At 45.5% G+C, this 22,082-nt stretch overlaps 1 protein-coding gene across 5 annotated transcripts in view; it reads right to left on the minus strand.

The window, feature by feature from the left end:
* Positions 1-10,938: 10,938 nt before the first annotated feature.
* Positions 10,939-22,082, minus strand: part of B3GAT1 (beta-1,3-glucuronyltransferase 1) — a 103,017-nt gene continuing 91,873 nt past the window's right edge. For 4 of the 5 annotated variants that reach the window (XM_073603499.1, XM_073603503.1, XM_073603498.1 and 1 more), the window contains 3 exons: positions 18,285-18,581; positions 14,857-14,959; positions 10,939-12,393 (listed from right to left, as the gene is read on the minus strand). In XM_073603499.1, the coding sequence (XP_073459600.1) occupies positions 14,873-14,959; positions 18,285-18,581 (384 nt within the window). In that variant the 3' untranslated portion in view covers positions 10,939-12,393; positions 14,857-14,872. The remainder of the gene's footprint in view (positions 12,394-14,856; positions 14,960-18,284; positions 18,582-22,082) is intronic. The other variant, XM_073603500.1, reaches the window with a different exon arrangement.

Below are 22,082 nucleotides of genomic sequence, written 5' to 3' on the forward strand. Positions count from 1 at the left end.
CACAAGTTTGAGACTCCTGATATAGACCGTCCTCCTCACCGCCATTGACGTCCCTTCCACGCTGCGCTCCACGAGCGCTTCAAGCCTTGCTTTCAGATCGCTCTACTGCAGGGTAGTCTTCCCGGTCACGATTGCAGGCTGACAGCGGTGAGATCCGGCGGTGTGGAGGATAGTCTATGTGGACATCTTTACCCCAGATGCCGGCATATTTAGATATGCCTGTTTTAATCATCAACCATGTGAGTTGCTAAATGTTGTACCTTCATTAAATGTAACCATATTGCTACACTTAGAGGCGCCTCTCTTCTCTTTTATACTCTGGAGCTCCTGATGGATTTTGCTTCTAATCCCCTTGTGGAGGCTTCCATTTGTAGATGGACATTTTATGGTTACACAACCTGGTCACATTGGGATTTTATGTGATAGACCAACACAAATTGGCCCATACCGTGATTGTGACGTGGAAGTAAAATGATAAATGGTTTTTAAATTTTTTTTACAAATAAATATGTAAAAAGTGTGGGGGGCATTTGTATTCAGCCCCCCGGAGTCAATACTTTGTAGAACCGCCTTTCGCTGCAATTACAGCTGCAAGTCTTTTTGGGGATGTCTCTACCAGCTTTGCACATCTAGAGAGGGACATTTTTGCCCATTCTTCTTTACAAAATAGCTCAAGTTCTGTCAGATTGGATGGAGAGCGTCTGTGAACAGCAATTTTCAAGTCTTGCCACAGATTCTCAATTGGATTTAGGTCTGACCGGGTCATTTTAACACATGAATATGCTTTGATCTAAACTATTCCATTGTAGCTCTGGTTGTATGTTTAGGGTCGTTGTCCTACTGGAAGGTGAACCTCCGCCCCAGTCTCAAGTCTTTTGCAGACTCTAATGCCCTGTACACACGGTTGGACATTGATCGGACATTCCGACAACAAAATCCTAGGATTTTTCCGACGGATGTTGGCTCAAACTTGTCTTGCATACACACGGTCACACAAAGTTGTCGGAAAATCCGATCATTCTGAACGCGGTGACGTAAAACACGTACGTGGGGACTATAAACGGAGCAGTAGCCAATAGCTTTCATCTCTTTATTTATTCTGAGCATGCGTGGCACTTTGTGCGTCGGATTTGTTTACACACAATCGGAAATTCCGACAACGGATTTTGTTGTCGGAAAATTTTATAGCCTGCTCTCAAACTTTGTGTGTCGGAAATTCCGATGGAAAATGTGTGATGGAGCCCACACACGGTTGGAATTTCCGACAACAAGGTCCTATCACACATTTTCCGTCGGAAAATCCGACCGTGTGTACAGGGCATCACAGGTTTTCTTCTAAGATTGTCCTGTATTTGGCTCCATCCATCTTCCCATCAACTCTGACCAGCTTCCCTGTCCCTGCAGAAGAAAAGCATATCCACAACATGATGCTGCCACCACCATGTTTCTTGGTCTCATCTGACCAGAGCACCTTCTTCCACATGTTTCCTGTGTCCCCCACATGGCTTCTCACAAACTGCAAACGGGACTTCTTATGACTTTCTTTCAACAATGTCTTTCTTCTTGCCACTCTTCCATAAAGGTCAGATTTGTGGAGAGCACGACTAATAGTTGTCCTGTGGACAGTTTCTCCCACCTGAGCTGTGGATCTCTGCAGCTCCTCCAGAGTTACCATGGACCTCTTGACTGCTTCTCTGATTAATGCTCTCCTTGTCCGGCCTGTCCGTTTAGGTGGACGGCCATGTCTTGGTAGGTTTGCAGTTGTGCCATACTCTTTCCATTTTCGGATGATGGATTAAACACTGCTCCGTGAAATGTTCAAAGCTTGGGGTATTTTTTTTATATCCTAACCCTGCTTTAAACTTCTCCATAACTTTATCCCTGACCTGTCTGGTGTGTTCCTTGGCCTTCATGATGCTGCTTGTTCACTAAGGTTCTTTAACAAACCTTGGAGGGCTTCACAGAACAGCTTTATCTATACTGAGATTAAATTACACACCGGTGGACTCTATTTAATAATTAGGTAACTTCTGAAGGCAATTGGTTCTGCTAGATTTTAGTTAGAGGTATCAGAGTAAAGGGGGCTGAATACCAATGCATACCACACTTTTCTCATATTCATTTGTAAAAAAAATTGAAAACCATTTATCATTTTCCTTACACTTCACAATTATGAGCCACTTTGTGTTGGTCTATCACATAAAATCCCAATAAAATACATTTACGTTTTTTTGGTTGTAACATGACAAAATGTGGAAAATTTCAAGGGGTATGAATACTTTTTCAAGGCACTGTATAGAGGTTGTAACCGTATGGGTCTTTCTTAGCACCAGCGTTGGTCTTCACCGAAAATAAAAGGCATCTTCAAGAATTTTTGTCCATATACCTGCTTTCTTTTCTGTGCAATTATTGCACACCGACTCTTTTCCAATTTATAACAGAATTTAATAACAAGGTAATTGGAAAATAGGCATCTCAGCTTAACTTCTGAACCAAACAATCCTTCCCAATGTGGCACAACTCGATCCTTCCAGAGGGTTCTCTTCTTCATGAAGCTCCAAACACTTCTAAATGAATGTAGAATATAAACTTGGGTGCTCACAGACTATTTATGTGTATAATAATATTGTTTTTCATGTTGTTTTTAAACTATAAGTGTATATAATATTGATTTTAATTACGAATGCTAAAACTAAGGTTATATACTGTATATGTACAGTGGAACCTTGGATTACAAGCATAATCCGTTCCAGGAGAATGCTTGTAATCCAAAGCACTCGCATATCAAAGCGAGTTTCCCCATAGAAGTCAATGGAAATGAAGATAATTTGTTCCGCATTGACTTCTATTGCATGCAATACCGTATGTGGCCAGAGGTGGGCGGCGCCGGAGAGCCTCGGAAAGGCTCTGAAACACTCGGGAACTGAGTATTTCCGAGTGGTTCTGAGTATTGCCGAACGGCTCTGAACCGTTCCGAATGTCACCGGCGCCCCCGTACCTTTGGCCAAATACGAATCTGCACACCCCATTAGCTTGAATTTTGCTCGTTTTGCGAGACAGCACTCGCAAACCGAGTCAGAATTAAGAAAAAAAAAGTTGCTCTTCTTCAAAAACGCTCGTTAACCGCGTTACTCGTTAACCAAGGTTCCACTGTAATTGTATTTACTTTAACATTGATCTGCACTTGTGACTTCAGGAACAAGATCCCTGGCTAAGCCATCTGCATCCTAAACTAACATTTCAGTTTTGGTTAGGAACTGGTAGGTTAAAAATGTTGTTGGCATCTCTAGAGGCCTTATTGGTGAGATTTCCCAGCAATAGGTTGTGCCTCCACCCCATTAGACAATACCAAGATTGACTAAAACACCTTTAGGCTTTGTACATGCAGGGACTTTAGTATGTGAATGAGTAGTGTGCAGCAAGTAGTTGCAAAGCTTTAAGCAGCTTTATTAAAGACTTTAACTCCTTAAAGTAGACCTTCACTCAAAAGTGAAAGTACCGCTCATCTTCCTCATCCTCCCCTGCCTCATTTGTGTCGTTATTTTTTTTTTTTTCTGTATGTACCTTTTTTTTCGACAGGTACTTACTCAGTTCTCACCGCACCCAACCTCTCTGTCAAACCTTATCCAACCCACCCATCATGCATCCAAGGAGGCTACAGGATCAGTCCTAAGTGCTGCTGTGTTGTGCGCATGCGCAGTGGTGAGCTGGCTGTGAGACATCAGGAAGTCACAGCCAGCTCCCAAATCCAAGATGGTGGCACCATAGATCATCCAGATGCCCGATGAAGGAGGTGACAGTGCTGGGACTCCATGGGCTCTTATGTGTCTGTTTCTTAAAAGTCAGCAATGTACAGTCTACAGTATTTGTATGTGCTGATTTTTTTTGTTTTTAAAACCAAAGTGAAGGTCCTCTTTAAAGTGGTGTTCCACCCAAAAAAAAAAAAAACTACATGAAAAATCCTAAAAAAAAAAATACAAAAAACCATTTGGATATTTTTTTTTTTTTTACTCACCTCTAAATGCCTGTTGCTAGGGGGTCCCTCGTAGTCTGCCTCTTCCAGTGCCTGGGCTGGTGACATCACTTCTGTCTCGGCACAGGAAGGGCTCAGCTCTGCTCCCTCCCTCCTGTCAATCATCTGGGACCCATTACAGGTCCCAGGTGACTGAGCGGCCAATCTCGGCGCCGCTCGCGCATGCGCAGTGGGTGCCAGGCTGTGAAGCCACAGCCCGGCGCCCACAGTTGCAATGCCGGCGCCGCCGAACGGAGGGGGAGATGAGCGGGGCTTCGATTTCCCGCATCGCTGGACCCAGGGACAGGTAAGTGTCCAATTAAAAGTCAGCAGCTGCAGTATTTGTAGCTGCTGACTTTTAATTTTTTTTTTTTTTCGATGGGCCCTCCTCTTTAATGCTGAATGTTGTGAATACATGTGGCAGCACATAAATGGGCCTTATGCGGTGCTGCCACATATATATGCACTTGGCTGGTGTTGCTGTGTTGTCCTAGGAGCGTGCAGGAATGGCGCCCCCAGCAGCGTGACAGCACGGTGCTCTTGACAACTTCCGGACACAATTGGGAGGTGATAGAATGGGCTCCCAATCATGTGATCAATGTGATCGTAATGCCTCTAGTGTGAGTATCTTCTAAAGGTCTGGGAAGGGGTTAAAGGACCATTTAAAGCGGGGTTCCACTCAAATTTTGAACATTATCTCTATGCATTCTCTTCCTTGCCTAGATGCTGACATGCTGTGTAAAAAAATTTAAATCGCCGTAATTACCTTTTTTTTTTTCTAATCTTCTTAGCACTTCCTGGTTTTCCTCCCATGGGAGTAGGTGTGTTTCTAGCCTCTCCCAGACCTCCCACAGTCCCCTGGGAGCTAGTCTCAGGCTTCCCAGCATGCATTGTGCAACAGTGTCATCACAACATCTCGGTGAATGCTGGGAGCACAGCATTCACCGCATCCAGGAAATACATGCTTGTGGGCTTCAAATGCCCACAATGAAGATGGAAACCGCCTTCAGTGAATTTTATAAGTTATTCTTTACAACGAAATCGGACACAGGCGTACTTATTACACAGAACATGTGAGTAGATAATCATGAGAAGAAAAGTTTGTGAATGAACTCCAAAAAAAAAAACGATAGATAGGTGGACCCCCGCTTTAACTACAGTTTTAATAATTTAAGCAAAAATCTTAATAGGGTTGCTGTCTTTTTAAACAAGCTACTAGCAGGATTCAGAAGACTTTACCAGATCCGAAAAGAGCTAAAGTTTGTTAAAGTCAGCTAGCAGCTTGCTTAAAGTGACAGTCAGTACTTCCATTAAGATTTGTGTATAACCTCTACAAACTGAAGCTGACTGTTGCTTTAAAGTGGAACTTTACCCATAACAACTTGATAAAAAATAATGTTCTTTGGCAAGGAACAGACATTCCACATTAATAATTATGCTGCCAAAATGTGTGTGTGCTGTAAATTGCCTCCAGCATTGTTCCTGCGTCTTCTTGCTGGAGGCTGGCATTTTGCTGCAGCCCAGAGCCCTTGAACAGCAGTAAATCATAAAGCGGAGCTAAACCCATCGATTTAAAGTGGAGCTCCACCCAAAACCTGCTTGTTTACTTTCCCACCCCCCCCCCCTCCACTGCCACATTGGGCACCTTTTTGGGGGGTTGGGGGAGCGGATACCTTTCAAAACCAGGTATCCACTCCCACTTCCATGTAAGATCACCATATTGTTGTGCGGCGATCTACAAAACTTCCGACCCCGCCTCCTTCCCCCCTGCAGCCTTCTGGCAAAGGTCCCAGAAGATAGAGGGACCATTCAGAAAGCGCAGTGTGACTCGCGCATGCGCCATAGAAAACAGGTTTTACTTTCTGTTTCCCTTTAGTAAGGATGCCGGCGCCTGCACGCAAGGCTTCACTTCCTACTTCCCTTTAGTAAGGATGCCGACGGCTTCACTTCCTGTTTCTCTTTAGTAAGGATGCCGGCGCCTGCACGCAAGGCTTCACTTCCTGTTTCTCTTTAGTAAGGATGCCGGCGCCTGCACGCAAGGCTTCACTTCCTGTTTCTCTTTAGTAAGGATGCCGGCGCCTGCACGCAAGGCTTCACTTCCTGTTTCCCTTTAGTAAGGATGCCGGCGCCTGCACGCAAGGCTTCACTTCCTGCTTCCCTTTAGTAAGGATGCCGACGCCTGCACGCAAGGCTTCACTTCCTGTTTCTCTTTAGTAAGGATGCCGGCGCCTGCACGCAAGGCTTCACTTCCTGTTTCTCTTTAGTAAGGATGCCAGCGCCTGCACACAAGGCTTCACTTCCTGTTTCCCTTTAGTAAGGATGTCAGCGCCTGCACACAAGGCTTCACTTCCTGTTTCCCTTTAGTAAGGATGTCAGCGCCTGCACCCGGAGCCGATGGATGGAATGGCTCGGGGTGCCGGCATCCTGGACAGGTAAGTGTTTTTTAAAAGTCAGCAGCTACAGTATTTATAGCTGCTGACTTTTAATTTTTTTTCCCCCCAGGCTGGAACTTCGCTTTAAGACCCTTTTCACACCGAGGGCATTTTGCAGGCGCTATAGCGCTAAAAATAGCGCCTGCAATCTGCCCTAAAACAGCTGCTCCATTGTCTCCAGTGTGGAAGTCGGAGGGCTTTCACCCTGGAGCGGTGCGCTGGCAGGGCATCAGGAAAAGTCCTGCCAGCAGCTTCTTTGGAGCGGTGAAGGAGTGGTGTGTTTACCGCTCCTCCACCGCTGCTCCCCATTGAAATCAATTGGCGGTGCATTGCGGGCGATTTTAACCCTTTCGGCCACTAGCGGGGGTAAAAGCGCCCTGCTAGCGGCCGCAATGCGCCGCAAATCCGACGGTAAAACACCGCTAAAAATAGCGGCGTTTTACCGCCGATGCTATGGGCGGCTCGGTGTGAAAGCCACCTAATGGTTTCAGATAACAGTTACGTTCCTGGAATTCTGTGATTGCTAACTGTCACTTTTGCTTGTGTCCTGAACCAAACTGTCAAACCATTAAATGGCTGGAGTTATAACTGATCATGTGTGCAGCACCATGGCAGTTGCAGATCAAACAGAGGCAGCTTCCTTGTCTGAAAAGAATAGGAGGGTTTAATTCTGCTGTCAGCATTGTGCTTTTAGGAAATCTTCTGTCAGACATCTTATAGGGGTATTATAAGGGGACATGCGTATTGTTTCATTTTCTGCCTTGCTGGTCTGAATCTACAGCTAGACAGATCTAAGATCCAAACAAAACCCATACAAAGCGATACGACTGAAATAAGACTTGTGGAAAAAAAAACAAGAAGAAGCACTTGGAAGACTTTTTTTCACAAACATTCATTTTTTTTTTCCATTTTAAATATGCAAAACAAAAAAAAAATCAAAAAGAAAAACCAAATATCGTTCCAGAAAAGAAAACCTGTTTTAAAAACAGCAGCCTGGTATTTCTGCAGGAGAGGCGGCACGTGGAGGGTGATGAGGGGTTAGAGGTCATCTCTGTCTGTCCCGTCAGTGCTCCCTCTCCTCCGTATTTTCTTCATTAAGTGCATTTTTCAGGGCATGTGATCAATGAACAAACACATCGGCAGCCCTCTCTCTGCTGCCAAAATACTGTTCTGTTGCAAAGTGACTGAATATTAGCCTTTTGTCCGCACGGGTCATTCTCCTTGGGGAAAACAATTGGAATATTAGTGGGTCATCTTCTGGGTCATCCTGCTGTAAGCGGAGGATAATTCATCACTGTAGCCAGATGGGGGCAGTATTTGTACGTTTACAGAGACAAACCTGGTTGCATTGGCTCAGCTGGGTTGTTGGATGTACACTTATTTTAGAGGTCTAGGTTTGTTAATAGTCTTATTTTGAATAGGGGTTAAAGGACTGAAATACTTTTATGGAGGGAAAATGCTGCTGCAGGTTCCCTAGTGTACTGTTATGTGATCAAAAGCCTAGATTAGTGGTCTCCAAACTGCGGCCCCCGGGGGGCGGGATGCGGCCCTTTGCTTGCTTTTATCCGGCCCTTGGGGCACTTTTCCTGCCACTGATGCAATACAGTATTCCTATCACTGACACCAACAAAGAGACATCGTTTCAGAAACTAACAACAATGGAGAACTATATTTCCCATTGACTCCAATAATGGGACACTATTCTTCCCACTGACACCAAAAAAAAAAAACTCCCCCCTACAGAAGGCTAGAAGGCTAACCGCGACTGCCTGCTCCTCTGTTTGACAGTTCTTAAAGCGGAGCTCCACCCAAAAGTGGGACTTCCGCTCATTTGTCTCCTCCCTCCCTCCGGTGCCACATTTGGCACTTTTCGGGGGGGTGGTAAGAGGATCTTTGACAGGTATCCCGTCCCCACTTCCGGGAGCCGCGGCCGTTGAAGTCGCCGCTCGGCTCCCTCCTCCTTCCCCTGCCGCCGGGCCAGTAGGAGAGGGGAGCGGAGCCCAGCGTATGTGCAATAGGGTTCCCGGTGTGGAGCCATAATGGAAACATCAGCTGCGGTGCCGACATTGCTGGAGTCCAGGACAGGTAAGTGTCCTATTATTAAAAGCCAGCAGTATGTATAGGTAAGGGGCGGAGCCACTCTGCAACATCACCTGGTGGCACCGAACCCCCCCCCCCCCAGTGACGTCATCAACTGGCCCCCTCCCTTTCCTGACCTACCAAGCTGCATGCTCAGATAAGGGTATGGTATGGATCTTGGGGGGGGGGCCCTTCGCCATCTTTTTTTTTTTTTTGGCGTGGGGTTTCCCTCCATAGCTATACCAGACCTGAAGGGCCTGGTATGGATTTTGGGGGGGGGATGCTGTTTTTTTGCCGGCAATTCATTCTTTACATTTAGCTGATGACTCGTCGTTTTTTTAAGGACGAGGTGACCGGCTTTCCGGCCCGCTCCTTAGCTACCAGCTATACACAGTGTGTTTAAAGAGGGAAAAAAACACATAATGCATGATAACTGCATGCAAAAACGCATTAAAAATGCAGGTTTAAAAATGCAAAACGCGCCTGAAAACCGCAAAGGTGTGAACATAGCCCAAAGGTTTAACGTGAAGCATGGACACGTACAGCATTCAACTCACACTACGACCCCACCCCCAATCCTAAAATTTTTGGGCTGCATCCTCTAATTGCACTTCTGTTCTGTTGTTATTTAAATAGCGTCATCAAGGTCCTGGATTCATCAGTGGCAGTTACTACAAATCCTATCTGTCCTCTTGAGCGCCAGTTGAGCGTGCCAACAGCAAAATGGTGACATCACCACGATTTTAGTGCTGACATACTTCTTCCAGCTCCACAACAAGGGTTGAGGGTTGACAAGATCCTCACCTGCTTCCATGTATTGCTCCGTCACTAGCTGGATGAGATGTTGCTCCTTTGCTGATGAAAATGCTGCAGAATGGAAGTCACCTGCAATGCCTCGTTCATTCAACCAGTAAGAAGTGACACATGAAAACAGGTAAATCTCTACCTTGTTTACACCCAATTTTGGTTATAAAAGCAGCACAGGAGGGAGCTTTGGGTTAGCATTTTCTCCAGGAAAGGTAAACATTTCAGCCTAATACTCTTCCTAATCAATCAACAGTAAGGCCCCTTTCACAATGAGTTTTTCAAGCGCTTTTGCGTTAAAAAAAGCACCTGAAAAAGCTCACGAAAACCGCTTCCCCTTAAAATCAATGGATGCTTCCACACTGGCAGGGGGGTGAAAAAACTATGCAAGCAGCATCTTTGGAGCATGCTTAGACCCCTTTCACACTGGGGCGCTTTGCAGGCGCTACATCGCTAAAAATAGCGCCTGCAAAGCGCCCTGAAAGAGCTGCTCCTGTCTCTTCAGTGTGAAAGCCCCGAGGGCTGGAGCGGTGCGCTGGCAGGACGGGGAAAAAAAGTCCTGCTAGCAGCATCTTTGGAGCGGTGTGTATACCGCTCCTCCACCGCTCCTGTCCATTGAAATCAATGGGGCATCGCGGCTATACCGCCGGCAAAGCGCTGCTGCAGCAGCGCTTTGCGGGTGGTCTTAACCCTTTCTCGGCTGCTAGCGAGGGTTAAAACCGCCCCGCTAGCGGCCGAATACCGCTGCTAAAACGACGCTAAAAATAGCGCAGTTTTACAGCCGACCCTGTCCCAGTGTGAAAGGAGCCTTAGGCTTCTTTCACACTGGGGCGGTTTGCAGGCGCTATTGTGCTAATAATAGCGCCTGTAAACCAACCGAAAGTGCCGCTGCTTTAATTCCAGTGTGAAAGCCCCGAGGGCTTTCACACTGGAGCGGTGCGCTAGCAGGACGGGAAAAAAAGTCCTGCTAGCAGCATCTTCGGAGCGGTGTAGGAGCGGAGTGTATACCGCTCCTTCACCGCTCCTGCCCATTGAAATCAATGGGACGGCGCGGCTATACCGCCGGCAAAGCGCCTCTGCAGAGGTGCTTTGCGGTGGTTTTAACCCTTTCTCTGCCGCTAGCAGGGGGTTAAAACCGCCCCCGCTAGTGGCCGCATACCGACGGTAACCACTTCACCGCCGCCCCCGCCCCAGTGAGAAAGGGCCCTTAGAGAGCTAAAAAAAAAGCGCCTGAAAAAGTGCCCCTCTCCAATGAAATTAATATAAAGCACCTGAAAAGCTCCTCAAAAGTACTCAGTGTTTTACTGGCAGTTTAGAAGCCCCTCAGGCCCCTTTAAACTGCCAGTAAAACACTGAGCGCTTTTGAAGAGCTTTCCATTTATTTCAATGGAGAGGGGCGTTTTTTCACCGCCCTGCGAGTGCACTGCCCCAGTGTGAAAGCATTCATTGATTCTAATGGATTCTAATGGAAATAGGTTTTCGTGAGCTTTTCAGGCGCTTTTTTAGCGTGAAAGCGCTTGAAAAGCACCTCAGTGTGAAAGGGGTCTAAGTGTGAAAAGACTGTTAGATCCCTTTCACACTGAGTCACTTTTTAGGCGCTTTCATGCTAAAAAAAAACACCTGAAAAGCTCACAAAAAACTATTTCAATTAAAATCAATCAATGCTTTCACACTGGGGCAGTGCGCTGGCAGGGCGGTGAAAAAACGCCCCACTCCATTGAAATGAATTAAAAGCTCTTCAAAAGCGCCTGAAAAGCTCTTCAAAAGCGCTCGGGCTATTTTCACACTGATGCGCTTTACAGGCGCTACAGCGCTAAAAATAGCACCAGTGTAGCGCCTGTAAAGAGCCTCTCCTGTCTCTCCAGTGTGAAAGCCTGAGGGCTTTCACACTGGAGCGGTGCGCTTGCAGGACGGCCAAAAAAGTCCTGCAAGCCGCATCTTTGCTGCTCTGTAGGAGCGGTGTATTCACTGCTCCTAGAGCGCCCCTTCCTATTAAAAACAATAGGGTAGTGCCGCTAAACTATGCCGGCGGTTTTAACCCTTTTTCTGCTGTTAGGGTTTAAAACCGCCCCGCTAGCAGCCGAATAGTGCCACTAAAACGATGGTAAAGCAGCGCTAAAAATAGTGCCGCTTTACCGCTGGCGCCCGCCCGCCCCAGTGTGAAAGTAGCCTCAGTGTTTTACTGGCAGTTTAGAAGCGCCTCAGTGTGAAAGGGGCCTAAGGCTACTTTCACACTAGAGTGCTGGCCTCGTTGACGGTAAAGAGCCGCTAGTTTTAGCAGCACTTTTCTGCTGCTAGCAGGGCGCTTTTAACCCCCGCTAGCGGCTGAAAAAAGGTTAAAAGTGCTGGCCATTGATTTCAATGGCGGGGGTGGTGTGTACCATGGTGGAAAGCCAAAAACTGCTAAATGACCTCTGGTTCTCAAATCCAAGGCACAGACAAAGTATGGATAAATAAGAGAAAATTTAAAATCTTCCGCTGGTGCATAATTATAATAATTTAAGACTAGATATTCAGATTCGTCCATAAGCCTAGTGGTGGGCCATCTCTGCATATGTGCCAGTGTATGCATCTTTTGCTTTATTCAGTAATGTGAAGAGATTCATATTGGTAAGTACACCATTTTACTTTTTCGTTGTATGACATACCCGGGGGACTGATTTTTTTTGGGGGGGCTTTGGGATAACATGCTTATGTGTAAATAGCAGTGATGAATTTATCCAGCTAGCCAACAGAATGACCAGCAGGTGGCAGCAGAGGAAAAGGTCTGTGCTTGCTGCTCTGGACAGTAGGTGAAGCTGTGTGGTCATTGGTTGATGGCGCCTCACCGCCATGATTATCGGTCAGCATCCAGCCAGAATTTCCGTTATTCGCATGTTTTGGAAGTTGATGCTCTGGAAGAGGAGTAAACGTCCTTTGCTCTCTGCATCTCCATCCTTCCCTCTATCACATGTGCTGTGCTTCTTGGAAAATTTACACATGGAGCCCCTTGCGAGCTGCAGGGTGGGGAGGGGGAAATCGGCGCTTCGAGAACACACTCCCAACTTCTCTTTCTTACCTCATCTGCTTTAAGAAATGAAAATGAGAGCTGTAAGCAGAGGAGACAACCAAAACAACATCCCCTAATAATCTTTAACTAATTTGAGACAAATGTTAAGGCTGTGTTCCGAGCAAACAGCTTAAAGCTAATCTTTAATCTGCTTATATTTTTGCCTGCCTTGGTTCAACTTTGCCCCATCATTACCGTGCAGATACCAGTTGTGAATTGGTCTCCGGGCCCATCCGTGCCCCACTCTTCGGGCCCCAAACCTTTCCAATCCCAAAACTGGCATCATCACTACTCCCTGCATGTTCGTGGTGTGCTGGCTTCCATGTTCCAGCACTCTGGGATCACTGATCGAGGACTTTGACAGCAGCCAAAGGAGGCCTTAGGTTGGTCAATTGCCCCATCATTAACGTGCAGATACCAGCTGTTAACTGGTCTCCGGGCCCATCCGTGCCCCACTCTTCGGCCCCAAACCTTTCCAATCCCAAAACTGGCATCATCACTACTCCCTGCATGTTCGTGGTGTGCTGGCTTCCATGTTCCAGCAATCTGGGATCACTGATTGAGGACTTTGACAGCAGCCAAAGGAGGCCTTAGGTTGGTCAGGAGAACATTAAAGTGGTTGTACACCCTGTACAACCACTTTTACCTACAGTTAAGCCTATATTAAGGCTTACCTGTAGGTGCTGAAAATATCTCCTAAACCTTCACGGCTTAGGAGATATTTACAATAAAGCCGTGCGCCGATGTCTACGGCGCATTCGAACTTTAGAAAGGGCAGATTGTGCCATTTCTAAAGGGGTCATGCCGTTACTGGCGGCTCCCGTCACGCGACCCCGTCCAGTCACAGAGCCGGAGTTCACGGCCCAGGAAGGAAGAGGGGTGAAGATGGACGGTCGCTGCTAGTGGGGACAGCGGTGACATCACCGGCTTCAGTTTCGGGTAAGTGACACATAATGGGCTGCTATGCGATGCATAGTAGACCATTATGCTTAACCTTTGCAGGGAAATAAAGAGGAAGTAAAACCTATCAGGGTTTACATCCATTTTAAGGCTCTGTTCACATCTGCACGTTCTGGGAAGCACGTGTTTCTGCGCACGTACTTGGAATGCGTGAAGAATGCACACCGTGCTTTCAATAATTGTTACCAGCACCCCAAATCAGGCACGCAGATGCACGTTTTCACAGCAAACCCTCAGTAAAAAAAGAAATGTGTAAACCGAAACATGGTAAAAAGCTCCATGAATTACTTTGCCATGTTTGTCGCAATGAAATGGGCTGCCCTATGGTGTGTCGCGTGAAAAAAACAAAATGGATAAAACCACACAAAAATACAATATATTACCAAAAGTATTGGGACGCCCCTTTAAACCCACATGAACTTTAATGGCATCCCAGTCTTTGTCCGTAGGGTTCAATATTGGGTTGGCCCACCCTTTGCAGCTACCAACAGCTTCCACTCTTCTGGGAAGGCTGTCCACAAGGTTTAGGAGTGTGTCTATGGGAAGCGCTTTTATGAGGTCAGGCACTGATATTGGAAGAGAAAGGCCTGGCTCGCAGTCTCCGTTCTAATTCATCCCAAAGGTGTTCTATCGGGTTGGGGTCAGGACTCTGTGCCTGCCAGTCAAGTTCCTCCACCCCAAACTCGCTCATCCATGTCTTTATGGACCTTGCTTTGTGCACTGGTGTGCAGTCATGTTGGAACAGGAAGGGGCCTTCCCAAACTGTTCCCACAAAGTTGGGAGCATGAAATTGTCCAAAATGTCTTGGTATGCTGACGCCTTAGGAGTTCCCCCTAACTAGAACTAAGGGGCCAACCTAACCCCTGAACAACAACCCCACACCATAATCCCCTCTCCACCAAATGATTTGGACCAATACACAAAGCAAGGTCCATTAAAACATGGATGAGCGAGTTTTGGGTTGGGGGAACTTAACTGGCCTGCTAACTTGGCTGAGTCCTGACCTCAACCTGATAGAACACCTTTGGGATGAATTAGAATGGAGACTGCAAGCCAGGCCTTCTTGTGCAACATCAGTGCCTGACCTCACAAATGCGCTTCTGGAAGAATGGTCAAACATTCCCATAGACACACTCCTAAACCTTGTGGACAGCCTTCCCAGAAGAGTTGAAGATGTTATAGCTGCAAATGGTGGGCCAACTCAATATTGAACCCTACAGACTAAGTGGGATGCCATTAAAGTTCATGTGTGTGTAAAGGCAGGTGTCACAATACTTTTGGTAATATAGTGTAGGTGTGTTTCAAATACATTAGGTGTGAATGGGGCTTAAGACAGCTTGTCTGCCTCCCTTTTGGACAGGAGAGGACAGGACAGACAACAGGAGGGTGTAAATTGGAAGAGGCAAAGTTGTCATTAGTGGGGTGCAGGCTCTTCCATAATCAGCGTAGTGGTGACCTGTTGATGCAACCATATACCAATGACATGCTTCACTGACAACTAAAGGAAGTTCTCAACTTACTGGTGTAAGTATGTTGTCAGATTTCCACATTGGGGTCTGTGAAGCCTTTCTTCCCCTCATTCACCAATACTGGTTTCTCTGTCCGCGTGTGCCATACCAAAATCTGAAATATGAAGAGATTAAAGGGTCATTAATATAAAGTTGTACAGTATAATAATATAGGAAAGTTTAATAATTCATCATGATAAGAAGAATCTCTGGGCTCTAATTGTACAGGGAAAAAATAATTGTTCTTGATCAATTTTATTTATATTTAAAATTATATATAATTTATGATATTTGATATACAAATTTTATATATATCTATATCTATATATATATCTATATAGATATAGATATATCTATATAGATATAGATATATCTATATATATATATATATATAGAGAGAGAGAGAGAGAGAGATAAATATATACATATATATATAAAATTATATTTATAAGTATATATAATAAAAATAAAGCATCCAAGTGTTTTGATAATATGAAAGCCCAGCACTGATATCTTCAGTCAGATTTTCTTATACCAGCCATAGATGGAGCAATTTTCTTTCCTGCAACCACGGGTTCATCATGTGAATCAGGTCTGCTGAGATTCTTGAAAGACTGAGATCTGTGATCCCGAACTAAGGAGGAGAAAGACTGCTGATGGAACTAGACTGTCTTAGCAGATCAGCATTTGCTGAATGAGGAATTGAGATGACAGCCTCATAGCTCCCAACTGTCCTTGATTTCGAGAGGGACTGTCCCTGATTTGGAGCAATGTCCCTCTGTCCCTCATTCCTCCTCATTTGTCCCTCATTTTGGTCTGATCCATATAGTTGTATATAAAATGCACTTTTTATCTTTCAAAAAGTGTTTCCCAGTGCTAAACCTTTCATCCAAATTTGAAATTGCCGCATTTGTCAATTTTAAAAGCCAATATAAAGGAATATTAGTGGTAAAAAAAAGCCCTTGTGGATTTAATTAACCTGTTTTTTTTTTTGGTTATGTCCCCTTTAAGGGTGGTGGCTGGGGGGTGTGTCCTATGCCTACATACATTTGCTAGTAGGTGTCCCTCATTCCCATCTCAAAATGTTGGGAGGTATGCAGCCTAGAGTGGGTGGAGCCAAGTACATTATGCCAAATCTATAACAGACGTGTATTTATTTTTTTATATACCGTATTTATCGGCGTATAACACGCACATTCATTTTAAGAGGGAAGTTTCAGGAAAAAAACAAAAATTTTAAATAAGGAACTTTGGAGCAAAATAAGGGTCAGTGCCCATCTGCAGCCTCATCAATCCACATCAATACAGCCTCATGATTGCCTTCAATGCAGCCTCACCATTGCCATCAGTGCAGCCTGATTGACGTCCACCTGCAGCCTAGAGGGGACAGGGAGGGGAGCGGGACGAGCGCCGACAGATTACATACAAAGAGAATCTCCTATGATAGACAGAACAGTGGTCCAATGGCGGTCCAGGAGACGGGACTTCCTATTACAGAGGCTGCCAAGTAAACAGGAGATTCTCGCTGTATGTAATCTGACAGCGCTCGTCCGGCCCCCTCCTTGTCCCCTCCGAGGCAGCTAAAATTGAAGTATTGGCGTATAACACGCACACGCTATTTGCACCCGATTTTCATGGTAAAAAAGTGAGTGTTATACGCCAATAAATACAGTATTTCACATTACTTTGCAAAGTAAGATGTTATTACAGACAAATAATCCTTGTTAATATAAGTTGTGTATATGGAACCTGGAGCAGGTAACACACATAAGAATGCAGTCTGTGATGTCAAATTCTGTGTTCTGCAATTGTCCTACAAAAACAGATGAAGAATGCAGAGCTGTCAGTCATTCTATGTCTGCTTCACTGGAGGAGAAGCTCGGAGTCAACCAAATGTAAATGGAAAGCAGCGAGTAGCAGAATTATTTCCATATCTCTGGTATGAAACAAGCCCATTAGATCTGGCATTGCATTCAGCTCAGCAATACTCAGCCTTGATGTATGCAGATGCTGTCTTTAGTGCTACCTGCGGTGTATTTCTACCTTTGTTGCCAAATTGGGATAACACCTACTTCATATTTGTTACCATTCATATAGCATATTTAAACATTGCTGCTTACCTTTTTTACTTGCTCTTTCTGAAAACTCCAAAACTGAAGTTGTCCCCTTCTATGTAATGTTAAAGTGGAACTAAACTCTCTCAATCAATATTAACCACTTGCCGACCACGTCACGCAGATATACTGCGGCACAATGGCACTCCTGGGCGAAATCCCTTATGGGTACGTCCTTACCATTTTCGGCCACCAGAGGGCGTGTGCGCACGCGCGCCTGCTACACAGCGGGGGGAACCAATGCTCGTGGCCAGCAGGGAACGCGCGATAGCGTGAACGAGCGCCAGCTGGTACCAATTGGTACTGATAGCTCACTATGTTTATTCAGGAAAGGAAGGGGCCAGTAAATTACATATTTACCAGTCCCTTACCCCCAATCCCTCTGCAGCGCAGCTGGATGGGGGGAAGATGAGAAGAAGCTGGCAGTGCTGCAGGGGGAGGAACAAGAGGATCTGTGTCTGCAATAAGGCAGTACAGCTGTTCCTCCTGCTCGGCAGGTGCCTGAGCTCCCCTTTTGAACTGATAGGACCTGGGCCCGGTACAGGAGGGCCGGCTGTACTGCCTTTTTAGTGGCCCTGGCGCACGGGGTGATTAGGGTGTGCCCAGGCACACTTGGCACACCCCCTGCACACGCCTATGGTGGTGTTAGTGGGAGAAATAGTGCCCCATTGGTGGTGTTAGTGGGAGAAATAGTACCCCATCATTGGTGTCAGTGGGAGGAATAGTGCCTCATCATTGGTGTTAGTGGGAGAAATAGTGCCCCATTGGTGGTATCACTGGGAGGAATAGTGCTCTATCAATTGTGTCAGTGGGAGTAATAGTGCCCAAACATTGGTGTCAGTCAGAGGAATAGTGTTCCATTGTTGGTACCAATGGGAGAAATAATGACCATAGTTGGTGTCAGTGGCGGGAACTATGCCAATATGCCCCACTGTTGCTGACAGTGGGGGGGGGGGGGGTGCCCCAAGGGCCAGATAAAAGCAAGAAAAAGGCCGCAGTTTTGAGCACTAAGAGGCTGAACCAACTGCCAGCCTTTATTGTCGGGATCCCTCCAGAGTCTGGAGCGGGTCTGTGATGTCAGCCGACTGGGCTTGGGCCCGCCTCAGCTAATTCTGGGTCACAGAAGTGCAGAAGTAAGTGCACTCCTGTGAACCACAAGAGAAGTATGACCAAAAGAGGTTTGGCCATACTTCTCTTTTAAAGTCTGCTTGCCAGAAAACTAAGATAAAATATATGAGTTTTTGGGTGGGGTCAGCATTGAAGTGCTTCCCAGTAGCTAAATGTGACTAGAAATCTTGTGCCAGACAGAAACATTGCGCTCCTTACCTTAGTGCAATTGTCAGCTTTTGGTTCCAGGTCATTGAGGGTCACCAGCTCCCGCAGCAGACTGCTTTCCTGGTAACCTCCTTTCACTCCTCTTAATTTGAAATATGCCTGCGGTCGCTGAAGTATCAGCCGCAAATTGATGGCAAAGCCGGCCATGTCTATTGCAAAAGGTCTGTGTGGGTCAAAAACGGTCTTCCACCCATAGACTTTCCCTGCAGCGTTCACTTTGGGAGACTCGTATCGCAATCCTCCGACAAAAGCCACGGGCCACACCGATACTTTCCTGGTGTTTCTCATCTACAATGATAGGATACAGAGTTCTCATAATCAGGCTGATGATATCACAATACAGTACAGTGAGAGCCAAGTCTTCCATCACAGCTCCTCCCACCTCACATGTGACACCTACAACAATAACATGCTGAAAATTCCATTTATTTGGAATGTTTTCCCATTAATTAAAAAAAAAAAAGGCCAATTGTCTCCGGAGATGTTTTGGTCTTTGTGTATCATACTCTCCTAAAGTGTCTGTATTGCCCTCAGCAAGCAAATCCCAGTGGTTAATTAGTTGCAATGGGTTTCCAGAATCAGTTCATACATGATACCCAATGTGCGCCATGATGATGTATTAGAATATTACGGATCCTAACTATTCTTACAGTGGCAACATATTCTACAATGCCTTACAGAGAAAAAAAAAAAAACATTTTGAGGTCTCCACCCTAGAGGAGCCAAATAATTACCATTATGTTTTTGGTAGGGTAAAAATGCTAAAGCCAGTGTAGAAAAGCTGTCAGTCTCATAGAAACCCCCATTTTCACAGTCACAGATTACCAACAAATAAGGTGGTAATTTTCTAGGCTTCATAGATACATTTACATTAGTCTAGACTAGGGGTCTCCAAACTTTTCAAACAAAGGGCCAGTCTAGTGTCCTTCAGACTTTAGGAGGGCCGGATTGTGGCCAGTGGGGGTAGAAAATGTCCCAGGCCCAGCATTAGTGAGAATAAATATGGCCTCAGGTTTGGTGGTCAGCAGGAGGGGTAGTGCCCCATTATTGGTATTAGTAGGAGGAGTAGTGCCCTATTGGTATTAGTAGGAGCAGTAGTGCCCCATTATTGGTATTAGGAGTAGTGCCCCATTATTGGTATTAGGAGGAGTAGTGCCCCATTATTGGTATTAGTAGGAGGAGTAGTAGTCCATCATTGGTATCAGTGGAAGAAATGGTGACCCATTGCAGGTGTCAGTGGGAGGAATATCCTCATATCATTGGGAGGAATAGTGCCCCAAGGGCCAGATAAAGGCTAGCAAAGGGCCACATCTGGCAATCAGGCCGCAGTTTGGAGACCCCTGGTCTAGACCTTGTGATCAAAAGGAGCCTGAAGAGAAAAACCTTGTTGGCCGTACCACCCAGACTGTCCTTTTTCATAGGAGAATGAACAGAAGCTCTGAATGGCTGCTATACACCGCCTTTACTTTACACCTCTTGGGCCAGTTTTCCCTCTTTCTGAACCACTGTTAAAAATGTTCTAGTTAAAGCAACTAAAGGCTCCCATATAACACTCTAAACAAGTACCAAATCCATTTTCTTTGAGATGCACAAGCCTCAAAGTGAAGAAACGTTCTTCACCTTTCCTGACTGGGCCAAATCCTTCATCGTTTGCGTCTCACTCTCTCCCCCACCCAGTTACTGCAGCTCACAGTGGGAGATTTTCAGCAACAGAGGCAGTGCCGCTAATCCAGAAAGCAGTAAGCAGGACTAGATGTGGTCAGGTGCTGATTGACAAGCTACAGCCTTGTCAATCAGCAGTAACATTGTTGATAGCGACTCCCCCCCTGCAACATCTTCTCATCCCACTGTAGTACAAGCAGACACATCCTACATGAGAGTGACAACTCTGCTCTGAATTCAGGAGCAGTGCAGCATTGTTACCACACCATCATAGGATTAGGTTGACTTCACTGGTAGGATCAACAGGTGTTTTTGGGACTTTACTGGGTGACTCTAAAAGAAAACCGTACGTTAACCCCTTCACGCCCACGCTAAAGCCAAATGATGGGTACAGCATGGGCTTACTTTGCTGGGAGGGCTTCTTTTGATGTCCGTGCTCCCCGTGCGCCTCCTGATCAGCTGATCACGATGTAAACAGAAGCCGGTTAATGGCTTTTCTCTCACCACACTGACAGCGTGAGGAGAGATGAAGAGAGTCAACACCCAGCTTGAGTTAAAGGGACATTGGCACTGATAATCTGGGCACTAATTATCAGTGCAGTCCCAACAATGCCCACCAGTACTCCAATCAGCGCTCAACACTGCTGCCAATCAGTGCCTCCTCATCAGTGTCACCTATCAGTGCCACCTGTCAGTGCCTATCAGTACAGCCTCATCAGTGCCCACCAGTGTCGCTAATCACTGCCACCTCATCAGTGCAGCCTCATCAGCGCACATCAGTGAAGGAGAAATATTACCTGTTTTCAAAATTTTATAACAAAGTATGAAAAAAAAATTTTTTTTTCAACATTTTCGGTCTTTTTTCATTTGTTTAGAAAAAAATAAAAAATCCAGTGGTGATTAAAATACCACCAAAAGGAAGCTCTATTTGTGTAAAGAAATGATAAAAATGTCAGATGGGTACAGTGTTGCATGACCATGCAATTGTCATTCAAAGCGTGACTGCGCTGAAAGCTGAAAATTGGCCTGGGCAAGAAGGGGGTGAAAGTGGCCAGTAGGCAAGTGGTTAACAAGAAAAAGAACCGTTTCTCCAGGTGTATGAGACAAGACTAATTGGAATATCTCATGGATTGCCAGCCCCGACCCACCTCCGTGGGAAACTTGGAAAAGAAGAAAGAAATGGCTGCACATCCAGAACTCCCGATTGCCTTCTATTGTTCACAAAGATAACACCAAAGACACCAATCTGTGGTCACGTAGACGCGTTTCACACATACATCTTGTGCTTAATCATTACCTAATGATTAAGCACAAGATGTATGTGTGAAATGCTTCTATGTGACCACAGTTTGGTGTCTCTGGTGTTATCTTTGTGAACAATAAAAGGCAATTGGGAGTTCTGGATGTGCAGCCATTTCTTTCTTCTTTTCCAAGGCAAGTGGTTAATGTGCATTTATTAATAAAAAATTGCTGCAACCCAAGTTTTATACGAATGGAAAGCCATAGTTCTACTCAAGTGTTATGCTATACAGACTTTCATCCAACCTATAAATTATTGCATTTCTTGTTTTGAATAATCGGTATATATAAAAAAAGAGGCGTAAAAAAAACAAACTTGTGGGTTTAACCAATATCTTTTTCTTATTATTCTGTTGGATTGGGGTATGGTGGAAGGCGTGCCCTTTGCCTACTAACTTTATCCTGAAAAGATGTCCCTGTCTCCCATCTCAGAAAGTTGGGATGTATGCGATTGCACGTTTGGTTAAAAAGGGGAACGGTAATTAAATTCTAAACAAACACAATGTGGCTGATTATACCAGCCTGCGCCCCGGATGCCGGAATCGTTATTTATTGTACATCGTGCAGTGTAAACGCAACCTCCCCCATGCACAGCGGTACGTCAGCAGAGAGCTTAGCAATTCTGCGTACTAATTTGTTGCACCTTTAACAAGCCGTGCATTGTGTTAGGAAACTGCACAGGAGCTAAAAAACGACTTGACAGTAATTACAGTAATTTGGTTTGAGGCCTGTCAATCACACACACACTGTATTGGTGACAGCCATTATATTCCTAAAAACAACGCTTCTGTTCAGCTGTCTTCTCCCACGTGATTCGCCAGATGAGAA

The sequence above is a fragment of the Aquarana catesbeiana genome, linkage group LG10 (assembly GCF_042186555.1).
Source record: "Aquarana catesbeiana isolate 2022-GZ linkage group LG10, ASM4218655v1, whole genome shotgun sequence".
NCBI lineage: Eukaryota > Metazoa > Chordata > Amphibia > Anura > Ranidae > Aquarana > Aquarana catesbeiana.